The sequence below is a fragment of the Schistocerca cancellata genome, chromosome 3, assembly GCF_023864275.1.
Source record: "Schistocerca cancellata isolate TAMUIC-IGC-003103 chromosome 3, iqSchCanc2.1, whole genome shotgun sequence".
Classification (NCBI taxonomy): Eukaryota; Metazoa; Arthropoda; class Insecta; order Orthoptera; family Acrididae; genus Schistocerca; species Schistocerca cancellata.
The window spans coordinates 49454301-49478300 of NC_064628.1; the positions used below are offsets into that span (position 1 = coordinate 49454301).

Consider the following 24000-nt stretch of genomic DNA (forward strand, 5'->3'; position numbering starts at 1 on the left):
TGCCTTTTGTCAGATAGCCTATATCCCGTGGGTATTAGTACTGATATCTGTTCCTCTTGCACTTAAATTCCTGCTCTCAAATTTGGTTTCCAGTCCTTTGTTCCTACTCCAGCATGAAGTAAATTACAGCATGAAATAAATAACAGCGTCAAAAAGCTTCAAGTCTGTTTTATACTCTTGTTTACATCAATTCATCCCTCTTATGTTCTACTTATATTACTCCCACTATTTTTTTATTTTATTTTTTTTTATTATTTTTTTTTTCATTTTTCATCTGTCTCTCTACACTCCACCTGTACATTTTTCTTCTAGAGATTTTGAGCATCTTCTAACATCATAAATTGTTGAAATTTTCCTCCAGACCAAAAATGTTATGAATGGATCAGAATTTTTATCCTGCTTCTTTCACTTTTTTGTGTACCAAATAGAACTTTGAGCAGTGTCCTTCAGTGAACCTGTCAATTCTTGTGCATATTCCAGTCATCCTTTGCAAGATTAATAAGTCAGGTTCTTCATTGTATAGCATTAAACTGCTCATTTGTTATTTGTTAGTGTGGTGAAAATGCTCTTTTGTAAATCTGTTGGAGGCCCTGTGTCTAGGTTCCAATTCTGGATCAAATAACCAGGTAGCTCTTGCTCCTACCACTGGTGTTCAGTAATTCTAAAGGTATACCATCAATTCCTGTAGACTTGTCTGTGTTTACATCTGTCGGTGCACTGTTTTTACAGCATTATCAGACCACCTGTTTCGTTTTCATCAACCTCCTTAATGTGTCTTTGTTCCCCTGTAGGTCCAGGGATTAGAACAGGCCCTTGGCTGCTGTCTCTTGGATGAAGTGACCAAATGGAGATGATTGTGGGGATCATCTCATCCTAGACACTCCCTAAGTTGACACAGAATTTGAACACTTTTGGCGCCTGAAACAAACGTCTATGTAAATAGGTGAATGTAATTTCATCAAAGTTTGGACTGAAATATTGGAGCAAGTTACAGAGGTCCTACAGCTTTCCTGAAATTTTACATAAAATTTTTTAAATATTTTATGTTAAAGAATTGCAGGAATAGATTTTATAACTATCACTTTAAATAAATTCCAATAGTACAGTAGTGAGATTATTGTATTTTTTGTCACCGAGAGTTGTATGTACACTTTTCACATGTAAAATGATGGCCCTTATTTCTTTGAAATGCCCTACTGAAATTGAAACATCTGCAGGAACTGTTCTCACCATCAGTGGGAAGGAATTTCACTGAGAGACATTGACATTTTTAACACCATTCCTGTGAGATAGCTTAAGTTTTTGTATCAAACATAGATGACTTGTACTTTGGCTTCTGCTCAGTCCAAGAGAAGAGGTAGGATGTTATTAAAGACACACTATATTATTGTAATGTGTTTAGAGATTTTAGTAAGATATGTTTGACTTGTGATGTCATTTCTGTCCTTTTACCTCTGTGACCTATTTCTCATACACAGTGGATAGGAGTAGTACGGCCTTGTGTATGTTAGGTGCATAAAACAACCAAGCCCGGCTGTCCTTTATCAAAATGCTGTGGCACACAATAAAAACACACACTAGTTTTGAATTCGTTTCTTTGATACAACACACGCTGACACAATGCGATATAACATGAAACCTCTTGGAAGCGATACAAAGTCAGTAGTGTAACGACATCCAAATCTTAAGGCTGCACAATAATTAACAATTGACAACACAGCATAGTAAGATACTGGGAGGCTCGTGTCGGACTAGACACTGCTGTTGGTGGCAGTAGTTTTGAGTCCTGCTGCTGGTATTGTAGACTCATGCTGGAGGTAGATGGTGCAGATGTTGCCGTCGATCAATACGTCTGTGACTTATGAGCCTTAGCTCAGCTCATGGAGTACTGTCTGTGCTGTGCCATTACAGCAGCTGCACATGCAGCTGGTGCACTGTACAGATCTGGAGCAAGGTGTACGGTAAAAAGTATTTGTAACTGTTGGTTTACGACATCCCTCCCCTCCTGGGGAGGGAGGCAACGGAGGGTTGATAACCCCCTTGGCCTCCTGCCAAGCAAGGTGTACAACCTCCATCTCTTCTGCAGCCCCCTAGATGGCTCATGCCCCAGGAGCTCCCAGCCTGAGGTTAACCAAACATAAGGCTGAAAGTGGCCCGAACAGTCGTAGGGGTGGGCAGCAGTGGGAACACAGGTAAGGCAGTGGACACTGTAGGTGACATCCATGACGTCACTCGGGGCTCATGTGTAGGAGCCACTCCTCTGGTGCATCCTCCGGGGAAGTCCCTGGTTGCAGTAACTCAATTCTAAGTGCCCGGAACAACTTGCAGTGGAACTGGAGGTGTCAGGTGCAGAAGGATGGGGGAGTGGGCTTGCGGATGACTTCTTCTACCACCAAAGGACAGGAAAATGGGTTGCTATGGAAGGAAGGGTTAGTGAGAAAAAGATTGGGGGGGGGGGGGGGAGGTTGCCTAACTGGAGCTCTTCCTGATGCCAGCTGATGGCCAGCTCTCCAGTATCAACTGTAAAAACCTCATTGCTGATGAATGATGGCTGGGAATCACCAATCTCGTCGACAGAACCCCCAGGCCCACACACACGTGCCAGGCTGGAATTTGGAGAGAAGGGTTAAGGAACGGGGGTTTGGGGAAAAGGGGGGGGGGGTAGCAGTAAATGCGGGAGAGAATGATGTTACGGTGTTGACATCCATGTAAGAGTGCTGACAGGCTCATGTCACCATACTGTGTTCCCCAATGTGAACTTAAAAAAGGTCAGGGTGTCTTCTATGGAAGCATCTTGGACGTATTTCTTCATTTACTGTTTGAATATCAGAATGAACTTCTCAGCCTCTCCTTTCAATTTGGGGGTGAAAAGGAGGCAAATAGATGTACTTCACTCCATTCTTAGCACACACATTCTCAAAGACCACCTGAAATTGTGGATTGTTGGTGATCACTAGTCTACTACCTTGATGGCGAAATTCTTGAATGGCGCTGTCAATGTGTATTCCGCCAGGGTTGTGCAACAGTTAACAGTGTGTGTGTGTGTGTGTGTGTGTGTGTGTGTGTGTGTGTGTGTAAACCTGGAAAAAGTGTCAATGACAATGAGTCGTGATATTCAGGACCAGGTCTGCAAAATCAAAATGCACTCATTGTCAAGGTTTAGTGGGCACTGGCAAAGGGGAAAAAGTCTGACATGGGACTTCCTGCTGCCCCGCACATCTGTTGCATTGATGGATAGGTTCTCTATTGCCCGGTTTATGCCTGACCAATAAGCGTGGCCCCCAGTGAGCAGTTTCATTCTGGAAACACCCCAATGCCTCTGATGCAGCTGTTGTAGGATCTGTTGTCATAAGGCTGGTTGAGTCACAACACATGGTGCAGTGTGGTCTGTGGTTAAAAAGATCACACTATTAACTAGAAGCAAGTGGTACCGGCATCTATAGCAATGCTGAAGAGGAGGAGACTGTTGTCTGGCCAGTTGCTCCTGCCACTCCCTCAAGATTAAGGTGGAAACTTGTTTGAGAAAGATGTCTGCCTCTCTGGCTGTGGTGGTGCGTGCTCCCGTAATGGGAAAATTGTTGATGGCTTGTTGAGCCTAATCATTGAGGCAGAAGAAAAGAATTTCATCTTGATTGAATTTGTAATCTAGCCCCAAGGATAGGTGAGAAAGAGTGTAGACATTTGCATGGTGGGGTGTGATTCTGAAATAGATTTCATAGGCATGCATATCTTTAGAGGAAAAATGCCCAGCACTGGAGCCAATGAGCAGTATGATCTGGACATGAGCTGTTGGGGTGAACACAGAGGTCAATGGCTTGTGGTCCATTTATTATCAGGTGGAACTTATTGCCTAACAGAAAACATGAAATTTCTTGAAGTGAATATAATTGCTAGTGCTCCTTTCTCAGTCAACAGTATTTTGTTTCTGCAGAGGTGAGGTTTTTTGAAGTTTAAGCTTTGGGGTGCTCTTAATCTCAGCCTCTCAGTGAGGACAACTCCCCACTCTGTGGTCTGATGCATTCGTCACAACCACTATCTGCTTCTGGGTTTGAACATCTCAAAACAATGTGCCAAGAGTGGACACTGTTTGAGCTCCCTGAACGCCATTTCTCATGCAGCAATCTGTGTGAAAATCACTGTTTTCTTACACAGCTGATGTAAAGGATGAGCTATTTGAATTTATGCCTGAATGAATCGTTCTGTAATAAATCTTTTTTCCAGAAAGGTCTGAAGCTGCTTTAGGTTTGTCAGCTGAGGCACGGGTGCAGTTGCTTTGACGTGTTTCTGCATTGGTAATAGACCTTCACGAGATAGGATGCTGCCTAAATACTCCACTGAAGGCAGAAAAAATTCACATTTGCTGATGTTGCTTTTTAACCCTGCCTCACGCAAAACAAAACAAAAAAATGTGACTTCAGGTCCACTAAATGCTACTGTGTGGACGTTCCCATGACAACAATGTCGTTCAGATAGTTAATACAGCCTGGCTTGATGCGAAGCAGATTTTCCAGGAACCTCTGGATAATTGCTGGGGCATTGGATATCCGTAAAACCAATCACTTATGTTTGTATAAACTGCAGTGTGTTGATCACTAACGTCTTATGTGAACATTTGTCTAACAGGAGTTGAAAGTACATCTCAGTGAGCTCAATTTTGGAGAAGAAATGTTCACCTACCAGCTTTGAGTACAGTTCCTCATGCTTCGGAGTGGTGTATGCGTCAATTTCAGCTCGGGCATTCAGAGTGATTTTTAAGTTCCAACAAAGTCTGAGTTTGCCAGATAGTTTCCCGACGATAACCAGGGGAGTAGCCCACTGACTCTGTGATATTGGTTCTATCGCATCCAATCCCTGCATCCTGTTCAATTTTCACTTGGCCTGACCATGGAGTGACAGTGGAACTGACAGGGCAAAAGAAAAGAAAGAAAATATTGAGGCTGTGCCCTAGGTTTGCTTAAAGTATGAGTTACGAAATTCTTCACTTTTCCCAGACCAGAAGAAGAAACATCTGGGAATTCGGTGCAGGCCACACCTAGTTGTTGACAAGAAACTTTCTTGGAGAGCAGATTTACTATGTCATTTATGGAAGATCCAAAACAGTAAATGTATCCAGACTGAAAAGATTCTCAGTTTGAGAACTGTATAGGACTAAGAAAGTTACAGCCTTGTTTATGTTTTTGTAAGTGGCTTCTGTATTAAATACCTTCCAGTGGAATGTTTCGCTATGAAACTATCTGAGTTAATACTGGATCACAGCTGTAAATTTCTTTGAAAATTGATGATACTTTTGGTGGCACCCATATGGACTTGAAAGTCGACTGTCTTGCCAGCCACTGACAGTGAAATGAGCAGTTTATCGGAGGAACCTCCCTGAGGGTATGGTGCAGAACACACAATATTAACGTCCACTTTATCTTATGATCGTGAGACAGAACGACTTCTGACAAACAGATGAGAGGTGACCCTGTCATGTGCACTAGTGCAATCTGTCCATCAGAACAGAGTCATCTCTGGCATGCTTCTGAAAACAGTCCATGTGCAATGAGAGGATATCGCAACCTGGAGTGGTGCGAGGTCCACTGTTTACATATCGAGGGACCCATGCACTGTTATTTGTGTACTGCTGCAACCTCACCACTAGCTGCCGAACCTTCTCTACTTGTGTGACTTCATAGGACTGTGCTAAACGTGACACTTCGTCTAACAAAGTATCATCAAACTGTAAAGCCTTTAACAGAAATGGTGCATCAGGTGCTGCGCAGGTAATTGTCACTTATCATGACTTCTGCGTAAGATTCTTTGGTGGTAGGTGTAAAAAAAATTGCATTTGAGACTTCACTTAAATATGCATGACTAATCTACCAAAAATCAGGGAAGGTGAATGTGATATGTCACTAAGTCTCTGAGGCTGCTTTTCACAGTAAAGCTTCAAATTACTGGTGTAGGAAGTATTAACATTTAACACAAATAGTGTTGCTGTACATTTGACAATTTTGTCCAGATGACTTGGTTCTCCATCAGAACCATTCTACCGCTGGTGCTGTTCCTTCATACCCACCGTGAAAAGTTCTTATGTTTGGAAGTAATAGGAGGAAACAAGAGTGACAATGAAAATTTCAGTTAGGCCTGGAGCTGTGGTTAGATAGTATTAATGTTATATATATTAGTATAAAAGTTCCCAGTTCAAACCCAGACATGACACAGTGTTTCATTATTTCTGAACACTTTTCACTTACTTCATTTCACGTTATTGCATTTTCATTGGTTTCATTCCCTATTTATTCCATTTTCTAGTTTCAGTGAACTTAATTAAGTTGATATGAACCAGTAAATGGTTTTTAGATAATGAGAAAAATAGGTGAATGGAAAAAGAGAACATCTTTCTGTGGAAGAAACTCAGAACTAACAAAAGGACTGTTAAATCTGTTGCTTTTTTTTGTCAATATTTTCTTCTTAACATCTAATGTAACTCTTCCTCAAAGTGTCTTGTATTTTTCTGTTGTGCAACAAATGCTTTTCATGAAAGCCACCTTTGTATTTTTCTGCATCTTTTTGCGATGTTGTTTACATTTGAAACTACTTGTGTGCTCTGCACATTATTCAGCATCATTGCAACTTTCTCAGCTTTCTGTTACTTTCTATTGCTTGTTTACTTTGCATTCACCCTTATTGTTTTACTATGCCGATTGGCTCTTGAATTTTCTCAAAATGGTTTTTTAATCTCTGAATCCTATAGCAGAAATATCACTCACTGTTAAATGACGATGTTAGTAACAAGTCTGTGGTTACTACCTTAGATGTGAATTTGCACAACATGGGTAGAACTTAAGATGTTAAGCTACTTTTTATACTTTATGAGAAATAAGACTTGTTTCTGTACATAGGAGGAAATATCCCTATCCCTATCCCTCTCCCTCGTGTGTGTGTGTGTGTGTGTGTGTGTGTGTGTGTGTGTGTGTGTGTTCCACTGAACAACTAGTAAGATTCAAAAACATACTTTGATATGTTTGTTGATTTTTTTACATGTCATTTTACAGAAATTTATTATGGAAACATTATAAATATCCTTATTAATAAAATAATTTTTACTTTTTCAGTTACTGCCCTAAGCTAATAAAGCTTGTTGAATCTCCTGAGCGTGTGGAACCAAGCTGGGAAGTTGTATGGTGCCTCCTGGTGGACCTTCTGGCAAATCAGTTGCTGTCAAACCAGAACAGTCAGTTGACAAACAGCATGCTTGCTGTGGAAGAAAGAGCATTTAAACGTAGTGACAGAGCTCCAGCTTTCAAATGTTGGAAATACCTAATTGAAAAGTTGTGTGCTTCAAATGGTCAAGATATTAAGAAGCACCTGAAACTTTTACTACAGCCATTAGTTATCAGCAACACCAAAAATGAACAGTTGATTCGTTTGAAACATGAGGTTTTTTGGTTCTTTGTTTGCTGCGCAGCACCTTTGTGTGATGACTGCAGTGTAGTTCTTAATGCATTTCTCAGATTCAACTTTGGAATACCTGATCAGACTGATCTGAGTCATTTCAATCTTTCTGTTAGCAACAGCTCTGTTGCTGGCAATGGAAAACATGCATTTTCTGGCCTGAAGAGAAACTTCCACATTTTTCGATCTGGTTGCATTGATAGATTAGCACAAGTTTTGTGTCCTACTGCACCAGAGAGCAGAGATGATTTTCAGTTTGAATCACCAAAATTGTCTGTCGCTGTGATTAAATCACCTGCACAGTTTCTGCGGCTTCACCCACTGATCCTCTATTGTGCGTGTTCTGCAGTGTTGATTGTGGCATACCGGAAAAACAAAGAAGCACAGGAAGTGCTGAATGTTGTGTGGGAGTCATTAGTTTACCATATGAAATCTCTCATCACATCAGAGAGTTCTCAAAAAACGAAAATAACAGAAGTGACTAGAGAGTTTTTATGCTTCTTGCGCAGCATGAGCAGACAGTGTAGTGACGACAGTTTCTCATCTTTACTACTGTCACCAGTGTTTGAAAATGTGATCTGTGGAAGGAATTGTTTTCCTCCTGCCTTCCTTTCATCTAGATTATGGCACATGAAAATGGCTGATGATATGTTACCAACCCCTGCTGCAGTGCTTGTGGAATGTCTTCTCACACCACCTGTTGTACCACAAGATGATCAGAGTGACAGGTAAGTGATCAATTTAAATGTGCCTCTAAATTTTTAGTCAGTAACATATTTCAGTTTGGGTTGTAATGGTGCTAAATGTTACTGGCTTAAGTAAAATAATGTTTTAATAACTTGAATACAGTGTATTAATGTTCCACAATAATATTTATTAGTTCGTTATGAACTGGCTTTTGGCTTCTTAGGCAATTGTCAGGTAACTTAATGTTGAACAGGTAGTCTACATCTACATTTCTACTCCGCAAGCCACCCAACTGTGTGTGGCGGAGGGCACTTTACGTGCCACTGTCGTAACCTCCCTTTCCTGTTCCAGTCACGTATGGTTCGCGGGAAGAACGACTGCCGGAAAGCCTCTCTGCGTGCTTGAATCTCTCCAATTTTACATTCGTGATCTCCTCGAGAGGTATAAGTAGGGGGAAGCATATATTCGAAACCTCATCCAGAAACGCACCCTCTCGAAACCTGGACAGCAAGCTACACCGCGATGCAGAGCACCTCTCTTGCACAGTCTGCCACTTGAGTTTGCTAAACATCTCCGTAACGCTATCACGGTTACCAAATAACCCTGTGACAAAACACGCCGCTCTTCTTTGAATCTTCTCTATCTCCTCTGTCAACCCGACCTGGTACGGATCCCACACTGATGAGCAATACTCGAGTATAGGTCGAACAAGTGTTTTGTAAGCCACCTCCTTTGTTGATGGACTACATTTTCTAAGAGCTCTCCCAATGAATCTCAACCTGGTACCTGCCTTACCAACAGTTAATTTTATATGATCATTCCACTTCAAATCGTTCCGCCTGCATACTCCCAGATATTTTGCGGAACTAACTGCTACCAGTGTTTGTTCCGCTATCACATAATCATACAATAAAGGATCCTTCTTTCTATGTATTCACAATACATTGCATTTGTCTATGTTAAGGGTCAGTTGCCACTCCCTGCACCAAGTGCCTATCTGCTGCAGATCTTCCTGCATTTCGCTACAATTTTCTAATGCTGCAACTTCTGTGTATACTACAGCATCATCAGCGAAAAGCCGCATGGAACCTCCGACACTATCTACTAGGTCATTTATATATATTGTGAAAAGCAAAGGTCCCATAACACTCCCCTGTGGCACGCCAGAGGTTACTTTGTCTGTAAACGTCTCTCCATTGAGAACAACATGCTGTGTTCCGTTTGCTAAAAACTCTTCAATCCAGCCACACAGCTGGTCTAATATTCCGTAGGCTCTTACTTTATCAGGCGACAGTGCGGAACTGTATCGAACGTCTTCCGTAAGTCAAGAAAAATAGCATCTACCTGGGAGCCTGTATCTAATATTTTCTGGGTCTCATGAAAAAGTAAAGCGAGTTGGGTCTCACACGATCTCTGTTTCCGGAATCCGTTGATTCCTACAGAGTAGATTCTGGGTTTCCAGAAACGACGTGATACGAGAGCAAAAAAAAGTGTTCTAAAATTCTACAACAGATCGACATCAGAGATATAGGTCTATAGTTTTGCGCATCTGCTCGATGACCTTTCTTGAAGACTGGGTCTACCTGTGCTCTTTTCCAATCATTTGGAACCTTCCGTTCCTCTAGAGACTTGCGGTACACGGCTGTTAGAAGGGGGGCAAGTTCTTTCGCGTACTCTGTTTAGAATCGAATTGGTATCCCGTCAGGTGCAGTGGACTTTCCTCTGTTGAGTGATTTCAGTTGCTTTTCTATTCCTTGGACACTTATTTCGATGTCAGCCATTTTTTCGTTTGTGCGAGGATTTAGAGAAGGAACTGCAGTGCGGTCTTCCTCTGTGAAACAGCTTTGGAAAAAGGTGTTTAGTATTTCAGCTTTACGCGTGTCATCCTCTGTTTCAATGCCATCATCATCCCAGAGTGTGCTGTTTCGAGCCACTTATGTTAAATCTCCACCTAAGACCAAAACATATTGAGAAAATGTACAACCCCTGCTACTCGTGTAGCCGCCTGCTACGTGTAGTGGACTCCTGACTTATCCAGCGGAACCCGAAACCCCACCACCCTATGGTGCAAGTCGAGGAATCTGCACCCCACACGGTCGCAGAACCGTCTTAGCCTCTGATTCAGACCCTCCACTCTGCTCTGTACCAAAGGTCCACAGTCAGTCCTGTCGACGATGATGCAGATGGTGAGCTCTGCTTTCATCCCGCTAGGGAGACTGGCAGTCTTCACCAAATTCGGTAGCCGCCGGAAGCCAGAGAGGATTTCCTTCGATCCATAGCGACACACATCATTGGTGCCGACGTGAGCGACCACCTGCAGATGGGTGCACCCTGTACCCTTCATGGCATCCGGAAGGACCCTTTCCACATCTGGAATGACTCCCCCCGGTATGCACCCGGAGTGCACATTGGTTTTCTTCCCCTCTCTTGCTGCCATATCCCTAAGGGGCCCCCATTACGTGCGTGACGTTGGAGCTCCCAACTACCAGTAAGCCCACCCTCTGCGACCGCCCGCATCTTGCAGACTGAGGGGCAACCTCTGGAACAGGACAAGCAGCCATGTCTGGCTGAAGATCAGTAGACAGAGCCTGAAACCGGTTCGTCAGACAAACTGGAGAGGCCTTCCGTTCAGCCCTCCAGAATGTCTTTCGCCCCCTGCCACACCTCGAGACGACCTCTCACTCTACCACGGGTGAGGTGTCAGCCTCAATGTGGGCAGTATCCCGGGCAGCCACAGCCCTAGTCCGATCGGGGTATGCGTGGGACGAGCTGACCGTCCCCGACAAAACCCCATCCGGACCCCCACAGTGATGCCCATTGGCAACAGCATCAAGCTGTGTGACCGTAGCCAACACTGCTTGATGCTGGGACCGAAGGGATGCCAACTCAGCTCGCATCCGAACACAGCAGTTGCAGTCCGTATCCGTGCTAAAAACTGTTGTGCAAAGAACATCTGAACTAATCTACAGAGAGCACAAACAATTCGCCACAAAATTTAAATGGTTATTAAAATAAAAGATTGCCTAGTAAATGCAGTAATGCTGCTACTCGCGCACTGCTGACATACTGCTCAGCGGCGGAAGGAGACTATGCGATTTTACACTATTCAGGTACTAAAATGCGATGCTACAACTCTCAAATACTATAATACGCCCGAAATTTATGAATTAAACAATGCAAGTACCCAAAAACATGCAAAGAAATTAAGATTTAAACTATGTAACAAATAAGTCAGCTAAGAGTATACGACTTGCTGCTGGCAGCTGCTTATCCAACGGCGGCAGGGAGTCCACGTGACCTCAGCGAGAATTCATAGTTGCACAAAGAATGCTGTACAAAGGTATGTGACATTTTATGACTGTATTGATATAAAACATGAGCATGATGTAATACCTAAAGTGACACTGAACAGATAAATCTTATGGGCTGTTTGAGACTTCTCTGATGTAGTAACTGCTTCATTGGTTCACGAGCGTCATGTCAGATAATGTTGAAGCTGCACAATATTTCAGTGAGACAGCTACTTGCCATCTTCAGGTGCTTACTGACTTGTTGCTGCAAACACTCGCCAATATATACACTAACTCGCTAGAAAAGTGCAGGCCCCAAGCGATGGGGCTATATCGTCATCATAGACGAATTGTAGATCACGGCGATATCCTTTGCCCCTGTCAGAGAAATGGGCCACAGTCTTTGCATTCGCAACGCAGGAAAAGTGCGGCCACAAATAGTAGCCCAGCGACCGTACATGTATTGTTGTCACCCATTTCAAGTATGGCACTTTGCTTCTCCATCTGTGTGTACTTGTATTTGTTCATCTGTGGCCGATGGTGCCTTGGTACCGCCAATGCCAGTTCCCATGCCTTCCTGAGCTCATATTGCCTGTATCTACTGATCAGGTTGTTAGTTAAATTAATTTTGACTGCTTCTCTAACGATGGAGTCTCAGTACGTGGAAGTGCATGAAAGGATCTTTGTCTCTCTCTCTCTAATTTATGCTGTGTCAAGACAGTGTTCAGTCACAGCAGACTTTTCTAGCTGACACAATCTGGTCTGACTTCATATGTTCAGTACTTTTATCCTTAACAGTGCAACACTTCTGGCCAGTGTATGATTCCCCACATTGGTAAGGGATTTTATAGATCCCTGGTCTCCTTAGACCTAGGTTGACTTCAACAGAACCCAGCATAGTTTGCACTTGTGCTGGGGGGCGGAAGACACATTTTATTTGATGTTCTTTGAACAACCGGCTAATCTTAAATGACACGTCATTAACCTTTACTAGAAAAACTATCCTAGTGCAGTTCTCCCTTTCTTCTGTCTGTTCTTGAGCTTTAGTGCATGCAGGTTTTAATGGATTACAAATCTGTTAATCAAAGTACCCGTTTTGTACAAACACTGAGCAAAGATTGCTAAGCTCTGCTGATAAGCTCCCTGCATCCGAGATAATTCTAGCCCTATGAACGAGAGTCCCTAACTTGCTACTGTGTTGAGATGGGAAATGGCAGCTCATTGATATCGGTCAGTGAGAGTTGATTTGCAAAACACACTGTGATCGAAGCAACCATCTTCTTTTCTGCGGACCAAGACATCTAGGACTGGGAGGTTTCCATTTTTCACCACTTCAGTGGTGAAGCAAATGCTGGGATGGAGGAAGTTACGGTGTTTCAGAAATGCAGGAAGCATTGCTGCTCCATGTGCCCAAATTACGCTAGTGTCGTCCACATATCTTCAGAAACATTTAGGTTTCAACACCAGTGACTGAAGTGCTTTTTCCTCGAAGTCTTCCATAAAAAAGGTTACCTACTATGGGAGACAAAGGGCTACACCTAGCAACGCCGTCGGTCTGCTCAAAGTATTGTTCATTAAATAAAAAGTAAGTCAAGGTAGGCACGTCGTTCAATAGATGTAAGAGGTCCTTATCCAACTTAGTTTCTGAAATTTATGATTAATTCGCCAAAGATACTCATGTGAACAAAAAGACCACATTGAATCGAAACGCAAAGTCTTCAGTCATTGTATAACATCTGACTTTTGAATGTGGTGTTCACATTTTCCCACCAGTGGACATAGAAGTGAGATGTTTTGCTATGTAGCATGTTGGGGCTCCCATATAGCTCACGATGGGGTGAAGAGGATCCCCTTCCTTATGGATCGTAGGCAGCCTATAAAGTCGAGGTGGAACTGATGCTTGTACTCTCGAGCTCTTTTTAAGATGTTCAGGAACCTGGCTGGATTTGAGCAGTGCGGTTTTCTTCTGTCATACTGTGTCAGTTGGATTCTTATGGAGATGGCAATACACTGAGTCATGTAGTAAATCCATCATTTTGCCGAAATAAGATGTTGCAGGCAAAACAGCAGTATAGTTTCCCTTGTTAGTAGGTAAAAATCACTATTTCTGTGTCTTCTCTTAAGGAATGGAGAGCTTGCCTTTCTACTTTGGTGCAGACATCCTGGTTATGGGCCTGCAAGCCTCTTACTTCTTCAGCAGTCTCACTTGAAAATTTAGTCCCTTTTCCAACACTGATATCAGTACATATACGTGGTTTACGTTCTGGCGATGACTGGCATGTAAGGTGACGGAGCTTGGAAGTTCGTTGTGCCATGGCCTGCTGTCTCGTCCAGTCTGAAAGCGACCACATAGCAGGCCATGGCGTATCAAAGTTCAAAGTTCCATCGCCTTACACACTATTCATCACAAGACCGTTAATCGTGTAGACATACTGTGTTTAATTTCATAGGTAAACTACTGAGTGACACTGTGATATCGGTGTTGGAAAAGGGACTAAATTTTACACCCACTCCAAAGACCTTGCCTATCAAGGATTTTATCAGTGCCACTGAGCAATGTGTCTTGAAACTTCAGAGTGAGACTGAAGGCGAGAGCTTTGTAGGCCCATAACCAGAATGTCCGCACCGAAACAGAACATCAACACTGAAGAAAGGAAAGCTCTCCAGTCCTTAAGAGAAGACACAGAAATAGTGATTTGTACATGCTGACAAAGGAAATGCTACTATTCTTTTGCCCACAACATCTTATTTCGGCAAGAATATGGGTTTACTGCAGTACTCAGCGTATCACAATCTCCGTAAGGATCCAACTGACGCAGTACAATGGGAGACATTCATGCTCCTAAAATCGGCCAGTTTCCTAAACATATTAAAAAGAGCTTAAGAGTACAAGCGTCAGTTCCACTACTGCTTTATGGGCTGCCTAAGATCCATTAGGAAGGGGATCCACTTCGTCCCTTTGTGAGCGATTTAGGAGCCCCAACATAATACATAATAAAACATCTCGCTTCACTTCTAAGCCCACAATTTGGAAAATGTGAACGTAACATTCAAAACTTAGAGGACGTTATATAACGACTGAACACTTCGTGGCTCGAACCACCTGATGTATTAGTGAGTTTTGATGTGGTCTCTTTGTTCACACGAGTACCTTCAGTGGATTCATTACAATGTACAGGAACTAAGTTGGAGGAGGACATTTTATATTTATTCAAACCTGTACTTACCTATACTTCATTTTTATTTAATGAACAGTATTTTGAGCAGACTGACGATGTTGCCATGGGAGCTCTTTGTCTCCCATAGTAGCTAACCTTTTCAGGGAAGACTTCGAGGAAAAAGCAATGTTGATACCTAAATGTTTCTGGAGATATGTGGACAACACTTTAGTAGTTTGGTCACACGGAGCAGCAATGCTTGGTACATCTCTGGAACACCTTAACTCCCTCCATCCCAGCGTTTGCTTCACCATGGAAATGGAGACCTCCCGTTCCTTGATGTCTTGGTTCACAGGAAAGAAGATGGTTCCTTCGATCACAGTGTGTTTTGCAAATCGAATCTCACTTATCTATATTTCCGAGCTGCCAGCTGCCATCACCAATCTCAATGCAGTGGCGTGTTATGGACTTTCGTTCATAGGACTTGAATTATCTCAGATGCAGGGGCCTTACCAGCAGAGTTTAGTCATCTTTGCTCTGTGTTTGTACAAAACGGGTACTCTGATTACAGATCCATAACGCATTTAAACCTGCATGCACTAAAGCTCAAGAACAGCCAATAGAAATGGAGAATTCCACTAGGATAGTTTTTCTACCATATGTTGGTGGCGTGACATTTAAGATTAGCAGGCTGGTCACAAAACATCAAATGAAATATGTCTTCTGCCCTCCAGTTCAAGTGCAATCTATGTTGGATTCTATTAACGTCAACCTAGGTCTGAAAAGACCAGAGATGCACTGAACATAGACATAACACCAGACTGGGTCAGCTAGAAAAGCCTGCTGTGGCTGAACACTGTCTTGACACAGGACACAGCATGAACTATAGAAAGACAAAGATCCTTTCGTCCGCTTCCATGTACTGGAACTCCATCATTAGAGAAGCAGTTGAAATTCATGTAACTAATGACCTGATCAATAGACCTTTGCAATTTCAACTCAGCAAGGCAGGGGAACTAGCATGGGCAGTACTAAGACACTGTCGGCCACAGGCAAGGAAATATGAGTAAACACAGAGAGAGAATCAAAGTCCCATACTTAAATTGGGTGCCAAAACTATACTTGTGTGTGCTCTCTGGGCCACTATTTGCGGCCGCACTTTTCCCACGTTGCGAATGCGAAGATCGTGGCCTATTTCTCTGACAGAGGGCACTGGATATCGCCATGCTCTATGATTTGTCTATGATGACATTATAGCCCCACCCCTTGGGCATGCATTTTTCTATCGAATTAGCATATATATTGGCGAGTGATTGCAGCAACACATCAGTAAGCACCTGAAGATGATGAGCAGCTGTCTTGTTGAAATATTGTGCAGCTTCCACAACATTATCCAATGCGACACCTGTGAACCAGTGAAGCAAATGAATCTTACATTACATTATATTCAAATATTAAAACTGTGTGAGTGTATAAAACAGAAAGTTCTACAAGTGAGTAATGGCACTGGCTGCTATGTCATATAGACAAACTGGTGAATGTGATGAACAGACCAAATAAAGGTAGGGGAAAGATGTCTACGAAATGTTGGTGTGCGACAGTTACAACAAACTTGTTATATAATGGTGAGAGGAATAATAACTGGTTGCTAGTTTAAAATGAACTAATATTAATGTGGAACATTAATATGTTGTGTTAAAGTTATTAATGTATCTGTTCCTCCAAGAACTGACAGAATATTCCATAATAAAATAACGTTAATTAAACATGAACATTTTTTAATATATGGAGTAATTTCATAATTTTAATTTGAATAAGAACTTAACGATAATCATAATTGTTCCTGTTGGTTCAACACACTGTCGTGTGAATAACTACTTTAGATATTGCATGTGAACAGCACAAATACCTGTATAAATCCATATAAATAATACGAGGGTCCATACGAAAGAAAAACCTTCTGTATTTATTCATGAAAACTACAGGAGGTACATAAATCACAACAGCACAGCTAAATAGAACTATATTTCAGATACAGTGTGTCATTTTTCCACATAGTCACCACATTTGTTATGCACTTTTGCCAATGACGAACCAGAGCCTGCATGGCGCACTTGTAAAAATCTGAATCAGCTGAGGCTAAAACCACTCCCCTATAGTCTTGACAACAGCATCCGAGTCTCGAAAATGTTCGCCACGTAGTCCACCTTTCAGAGACCCAGAGAGATGGAAGTCTGAAGACGCTAAATCGGGACCATACTGTGGATGCAGTAAGACGGTCTATTTTGCAATGAGTTGGGGGGTCGCAAAACTGGTGTGGGATCTGGCATTATCATGTTGCTGGTGAAAGTTTGTCTCTTTCTCTGGCCTCACTCTGGAAATTCAAGTTTTCAGTTTAGTGTCATCTTTGCTGAATTGACAGTTTCTTCAGGCTCCAGGGCATCCAAAATAACCGCACTGTGGCTATCCCAGAAGACACTGTACACCATTTTGCCAGCAGACGGCTGTATCTTGGATCTCTTCTTTGGAGGAGAATTCACGTCAGCATTCCATGGACTGTCTTTTTGGATTCCGGCTCATAGTGGTGACAGCACACCTCTTGTCTGGTGACGATGCTGTTCAGAAAACTGTCACCTTCAGCTTCATATTGGTCCAGCAGGTCCCAGCAAATTTCCATTTCATGAGTTTTTTTGTTCTTCTGTGGGCATACGCAGGACCCATCTCGCACAGAGTTTGTGATAACGAAGCTTTGCCAATGTTGTTTCCGAGACATTGCAGCTGACGGTCAGTTTTGCACACAACTCTCTGGTTGTTATCCACCGATCAGAATGGATGAGTTGATCAGGGCGCTCTTCATTGCAAGGGGTGATGGCTGTGGAGGGTCGACTGGGTGTGGCTTGTCAGGCATACACTTTTCACCACCTTGAAAATGCCATACCCATTGCCTCACTTTGCTCACATCTATTTTATAGCCTCCATACACCTTTAGCAAGCATCAATGGATTTCAGTCGGTGCAGTTTCTTCAGCACTGAGGCATTTAATCACAAAGTGCAGTTTTGTATGTGCGTCCATACCGGACTCCATTCTTTAACTCTTCTGCTGGTGTCAACTACTGCAGAACAGAACCACGTGCAAATGAAAGAGAGAGCTTCAAGCATTAGCAATACACTGACGACATCTGGTGTGGACATCCAAAGTCACTGCAAAAAAATACGAGGGATTACTTTCAGAACAGCCCTTGTATATCAATAGATATTATCTCCAATTTTTAATCTGCCATCAGACAGTGTGGCTGTCCTTTGTGATAAGACGGATTTTAATTATCCATTCTAATGCACGTCATATGTATATCAGTGTGTCAAGCTCTTTATTAGCAACTGCATTCATCATGCTTTCTCACGTCTGTTCAAAATTGTGGCATTGAAATTTCCAACAACTAGAATTCACCTTTATATTTCTTGGGAATTAATAATCTATTTTGCTTTGTTGCATTTGGGAATTGGATTGAACCTTGTTGCTGACACCTTTGCCTAGATTAAATTGGTAGCTAAGATCATTATTTCTGTACTTTTCAATTTCACTTTGCTGTTTAAAATAGTAGTATTGAGATGTGTTAATGAAGGACATACTACATCAACTCTTGAAGAGAGGTGGTGCTATGGTCCCCTACCGACGTTGTCCTCAGTCTCAATCCTTCAATGCTCATTACCTCATAGCTCGTTCTCTCACTGAAATAGCTAAGAAACTGTTTTCTAGGAATGTGAAAAAGACATATATTCCATATTTCTTACAGTTAAGTAGCTCCTCCCACTTTATTAGCACTGTAAATTATGAAATGACCGGGTCAGCTTTGCATGCTGCACAGAGACAGGTACCTTCATATTTCTGTCACCAAACATAATCTTGGTAACACCCTCTGAGTGAAGTGACACAATCAGCTAACACACTGAATTGAAGACTGGACGTGGTGGTAATGTATCATAACATGCACAGTGCACGTTTTTTCTTATAGAAAGTGAACAACATGATTGAAATGTACAATGCACAAGTTTCATGGAATAGTTAAACTTTGTTGTTTTATGTGTGCTTTCCAAATACAAACTTTACTCATGAGAATTATCCGGCGACATTATATGTTACATAGTGCACCTGAGATTGAACTGCGTACGCGTCCAGCAGTTACATCTACATCTACGTCTACATGACTACTCTGCAATTCACATTTAAGTGCTTGGCAGAGGGTTCGTCAAACCACAATCATACTATCTCTCTACCATTCCACTCCCGAACAGCGCGCGGGAAAAACGAACACCTAAACCTTTCTGTTCGAGCTCTGATTTATCTTATTTTATTTTGATGATCATTCTTACCTATGTAGGTTGGGCTCAACAAAATATTTTCACATTCGGAAGAGAAAGTTGGTGACTGAAATTTCGTAAATATATCTCGCCGCGACGAAAAACATCTTTGCTGTAATGACTTCCATCCCAATTCGCGTATCATATCTGCCACACTCTCTTGCCAGTCACAAACTTTCAGCTACATAGATCTTGCATGTTTGATTCTAGGTATCAGACTTCATGTGGGATAGTTAAACATACATGTTGCAATTGCTATTTCGTAGTCCAGATTCTCACAGAGCTGTTACCGTGACGATTAGGCTCTTGAGACTTTCACTGCATACGTGTTGCTCATGTGATGTCAAGGGGCAGGCTGTCGATTTTGGGGAGGGATCGGTCTTAAAAAGATGATGTAAAGATATTTGCTGAATCAGAATTTACAGGTTTTGGAAAAATAGCTAGGTTAGATTTCTCTATCTTGAATGGACTTTATGCTAAGACGATGTGTTACACTTTCATTGTCTTGAAAAGTTTATAGAACAATATGATGCATGTGCATTGGGGATACCTTACGTAAGAGTATGGCAGCCATTTTTGGGTTTGTAATTATTAATGAAAGTTTATGCAAATTCTTAATTAGTGAGGTGTCTCATTGGATTCGTAAAAATTGGGGTGACAAAAGTACGGTGTCAAAGTTTGTACTGTAACAAGCACAGAGGCAAAATCTCCCTTAGGAAATACAATGATATGGAACAGTAAGTTAGTTTTGTGAAAACTGAAATATGTTACTGAGACATTGAAATAACATTATTTTAATGGACTAAGGCAATTTACACAAATATGCTGATTAGCTCACCAAATATCATACACGATGGACAGTAGTATTAACTGTAATTAGTTATAAATAAATTTTATTTAAAATAATAACGTGGATAACAAATTTAAGTGTGGGAAAGCTCAGTTAACCATTGGAAACTTTCATGTAAGTGTCACGTACCATGTAGGTAGCTGCATTGAAAATAGAAAGTAGAAAAAAAATTGTTTATTGATGGGAGCAGAAAACATAACAGATGGAGAGATTCCACTGTTTTATTTACATCAGGGCATCTGTTGTATCACATAAAATTTATAATTATTACTATTGTTAATGGGGAATGGACAGGAGAATTAAGTTTTAGTGGTCTATACTGTGATCTTACATGAGTTTGCCATGTTACATTAACTGTTTTTGAAGAAACTGTGAAAGTCTCACAGCCACAAAGTCAAAAATTAAATACCAGGGAGACAAGTTTTAGACAAAGAGAATAACAGTAGTATATTTCATGAAAAGATATTTACACTTGAGATGAGGCAGGATTGCTTGTGACCACTTTCATCAGAAGGCAAAACTTTTTGTGCAAAGTACGCAAGTTTATCAGAGTTTTGGAGATTGCCTTCTCAAGGAGGAGAGGAGGATAAATTGGGGGAGGTTAGAAAGGAATACCCCAAGATGAGAGGGACACACCTGTTGTGAGGATGTTAAGATATGTCAAAGAGCAAAGTCTCATCTCCAGAGTTCAGGAAAACTAAGAGTGCGTGCTGAAAAGTAAAACTTCTCAAATAAAACGAGCATTATTAACAGTCTGAATCTTTAATCTTCACGTCTACATATTATTTCTCATGTTCGCCCTAGAAGTCAACACATTTCTCCCAATGAGAGATGGAGCCACAACCTAATCACTGCTTGTACCACTTCATCACTATCAAAGTGAATTCCTCAAAGGTGTTAAAGTTTTGGAAACAGATGGAACAGAGTTGGGATTGTGTGGAGGATGAGTGATGGACAGTGAACCCAAGTTGTCTGATTGTTGCAGATGTCACAGTGCTCTCTTGCGGTCTGCTATTGTCATGCTGAATGAGAGGATGCTCCACATGTTGATGAACTCTTCAGATTCGAAACTATTGTGGCATGCTGTTTCTCAATACCGATGTAATTACATTACACATTGCCTTGTTACATGCTACAATTTGGAGTCTCCTAGTGGCAGAGGGCTGAAAATGTGTAGACATAGAGAATTAAGATGTAGAATGTTAATAATGTTTGTTTTATATAAAAACTTAGGAGTTTTCACATAAGAAATTTGGAGGCATCACTTTTCAACATGCTCTCATACTGTTGGGTGGGAGGATCCAAATAGCCCATGTGGTGTCACTAGCACTAAGGCTCCTGGAGTCAAGGTACAGAGCCTGTGGACCAACTGAATGCTGGATACTGGTTCAGATCCTTTATATCCATTCATAACTGTGTGGTTTTACATGTTCCTGATTTTGGAGTAGGTGTAGTGGAAGGCAGGTTTTACAGCAAGAATGATTGCAGGTATATGAAAACTGGGGTAGGAATAATGGCTTGACAAGGTGGTGAGCAGGGTGACTAGATGGTGGGGAGAATAGAATATGGGCAAGAGAGGAACTCATTTCAGGACTAGACTTGAGTCATTGCCTTGAGAGAGAAATGTATTGCACCATTCAGGAACAGTACACTTTAATTTTGCCTAATGGCTATCAATTTTGGTAAAAAATAACAGTACACTGGTAAAACATTCTTTAAGAAGAATTTACAAGGTATTTTTCTCTGCAAAAGCTCACACACAGTGTGAAGTGAAGTGCAGTCTTACATTATGGCAGCCCCTTACCCCTGGCACATAGTTGTCAAGCTTGCATACCCAATTAGATATGCGTGTGTTGTAGTCTTCAGTTCAATGAATTGTTTGATGCAGCTCTGCATGCTCCTCTGTCCCGTGTGTGTCTCTTCATCTCCGAATAACTACTGCAACATACATATTTCTGAATCTGCTACCGGATTCATATCGTGTTCTTCCTCTAAGATTATCCCCCAACCTTCCCTCCAGTACAAAATTGGTGAACGCTGATGTTGCAGAATGTGTTCTGTCAATTGACACCTTCATTTGGTCAAATTGTGCCACAAATTTCTTGCCTCCCCAGTTCTATTCAATACTTCTTGGTTAATTATGGGTTCAACCCATCTAATCTTCATCATTCTTCTGTAGCAACACATTTCGAAAGCTTCTATTTTTCTCTTCTCCAAACTGTTTATCATTTTGTTTATTTTTCATACATGGCTACACTCCACACAAATACCTTCAGAAAAGTCTTCCTAACACTTAAGGCTGTATTTGATGTTGACAAATGTCTCTTCTACACAACTGCTTTTCTTGCCATTGCCAGTCTATCCTCTCTACTTCGACAATCGTCAGTTATTTGCTGTCCAAATAGCAAAACTCATCAACTACATTGTCTCGTTTTCTAGTCTGATTCCCGTAATTGGGCCACATTCCATTATCCTCGTTTTGCTTTTGTTGATGTTCACCTTTTATCTTCCTTATTTAAGGCACTGTCCACTCCATTCAGCTGCTCTTCAAAGTCCTTCGCTGTCTCTGACAGAATTATGATGTCATTGGCAATAAACTCATTTTTTTTATTTCTTCTCCCTGAACTTCAGTTCCCACTCCAAATTTTTCTTTGGTGTACTTTATTGCTTGTTCAGTGTACAAATTCAGTAACATCAGGGATAGGCTACAACTGTGCCTCACTCCCTTCTCAACCACTGCTTCCCTTACATGCCCCTCAAAGCATATAACTGCCATCTGGTTTTATACAAGTTGAAAATAGCCTTCCATTCCCTGTAATTTACCCCTGCTATTAATGAGGTTTTTAAATGAGGTTTATGGAAGACTTTCAGGTGGCTGTGGGGAGAGTTTGTTTTATGGTGCTAAGAAGCCATGTACATATGGGATATTTGTTTAGAGTGAGGTCACATTAATAGTGCTGGGGGGGGGGGGTCGTTTCCAGGCTAGAGAAGAGTGTGGATGGATTTGCAGTATTCCAAGAAGTGATTAGTGCTGTTCGTGTAGGATGGAGAGCTTTATGTGGTGGATTGAATGAACTTGTCAACCAGGGCTGAGAAACATTGGTGGAGCCAGGTACTGTAGTATGGCTAATAGCATGTTTTTCAGTTGATTCATGTAGGGGTTAGAAGCAACAAAGCAGGAGATTCAAATTACAGAGTAGTTATGAGATGCTGCTATTTGTTAGGTGAGGGGTAAACTCTAAAGATATCAGGTTCTAATGCTGGAAACATAATAAATAAGTCGATCTCAATGAAAGGATGTAGAAGAGAAAATGGAAATGTGAAAGGGGCAGAGGAAAGTAGCTAGTTGAGAAATGGAGGGGAGCTATAGGTGGAAAGGCCAGTGTAAATGAAGATTACATGATTGGAGTCATGGTGGGGGGGGGGGGGGGGTGCAGAAGACAATCATTTAACATCTGTGGCACTCAGAATCATCCATGTTGGAATAACATATCAACGTTGCTGAAGTGAAGTGATGAAGCGTATCAATGACAGTTTCTGAACACAACTATTTGTAGCTCACACTTTATATTTCTGCTCAGTTCAGCAGTTTGCCATACAATGCATCCTACTACAAGCAAAAATATGTTGTATTACATTTTCATATTTCTATTTAGGTTTCAAAGAATGATGGAAGTTTTGGTAGAGTGCGGTTTTTCGTCAGAGTGTCCCCTGGATCTTGCCCTTGGCATAATGAGGCGCCTTGAAGTTTGCTCATATGAATGTGATGAGACAAAAGCTCTCACTGTGTACTTCACATGGTATTCTCTTGCAAGAAAATTAACAACTGTCATTGACAAGTTTCTTGAAGTGGATCCAGATCTGAGAAATAAGCTACTTGAGATGCTGCTCGGGTTTCCAATTACACGAGCAGATTACTTCAGACTTGCTGCTGACAAGCTTACAGATGAAAAACAGGTAAGCTAACAATACACAGTCTTTCCCTTTGTGTATTGCTCTTTCTTGTTATAAAATTATTTAGTATATAACACGTAAAGGCTTTTTCATAATGAGCTCTAAAGAACATCTGAAGCAAGGTAATGTCTGACAATGTAGTTTTTCGCTTTTTTGTCATCTGTACTTCAGCTGTTAAACACCCATGTCTGTTTAAAAAAAATGCTTTCTTTTTAAACTGATTATGAGTGGTCAGTATTAACATTTGTGATGTTAACATGAGGGA

General features: G+C 41.5%; 1 protein-coding gene across 1 annotated transcript in view; it reads left to right on the forward strand.

Annotated features, from left to right (window-relative positions):
- The window catches only part of LOC126176073 (uncharacterized), a 67978-nt gene that overhangs the window by 32438 nt on the left and 11540 nt on the right, over positions 1 to 24000 (forward strand). Inside the window, exons 4-5 of the mRNA XM_049923208.1 lie at positions 7098 to 8165; positions 23438 to 23738. Coding sequence (XP_049779165.1) covers positions 7098 to 8165; positions 23438 to 23738 — 1369 coding nt within the window. The remainder of the gene's footprint in view (positions 1 to 7097; positions 8166 to 23437; positions 23739 to 24000) is intronic.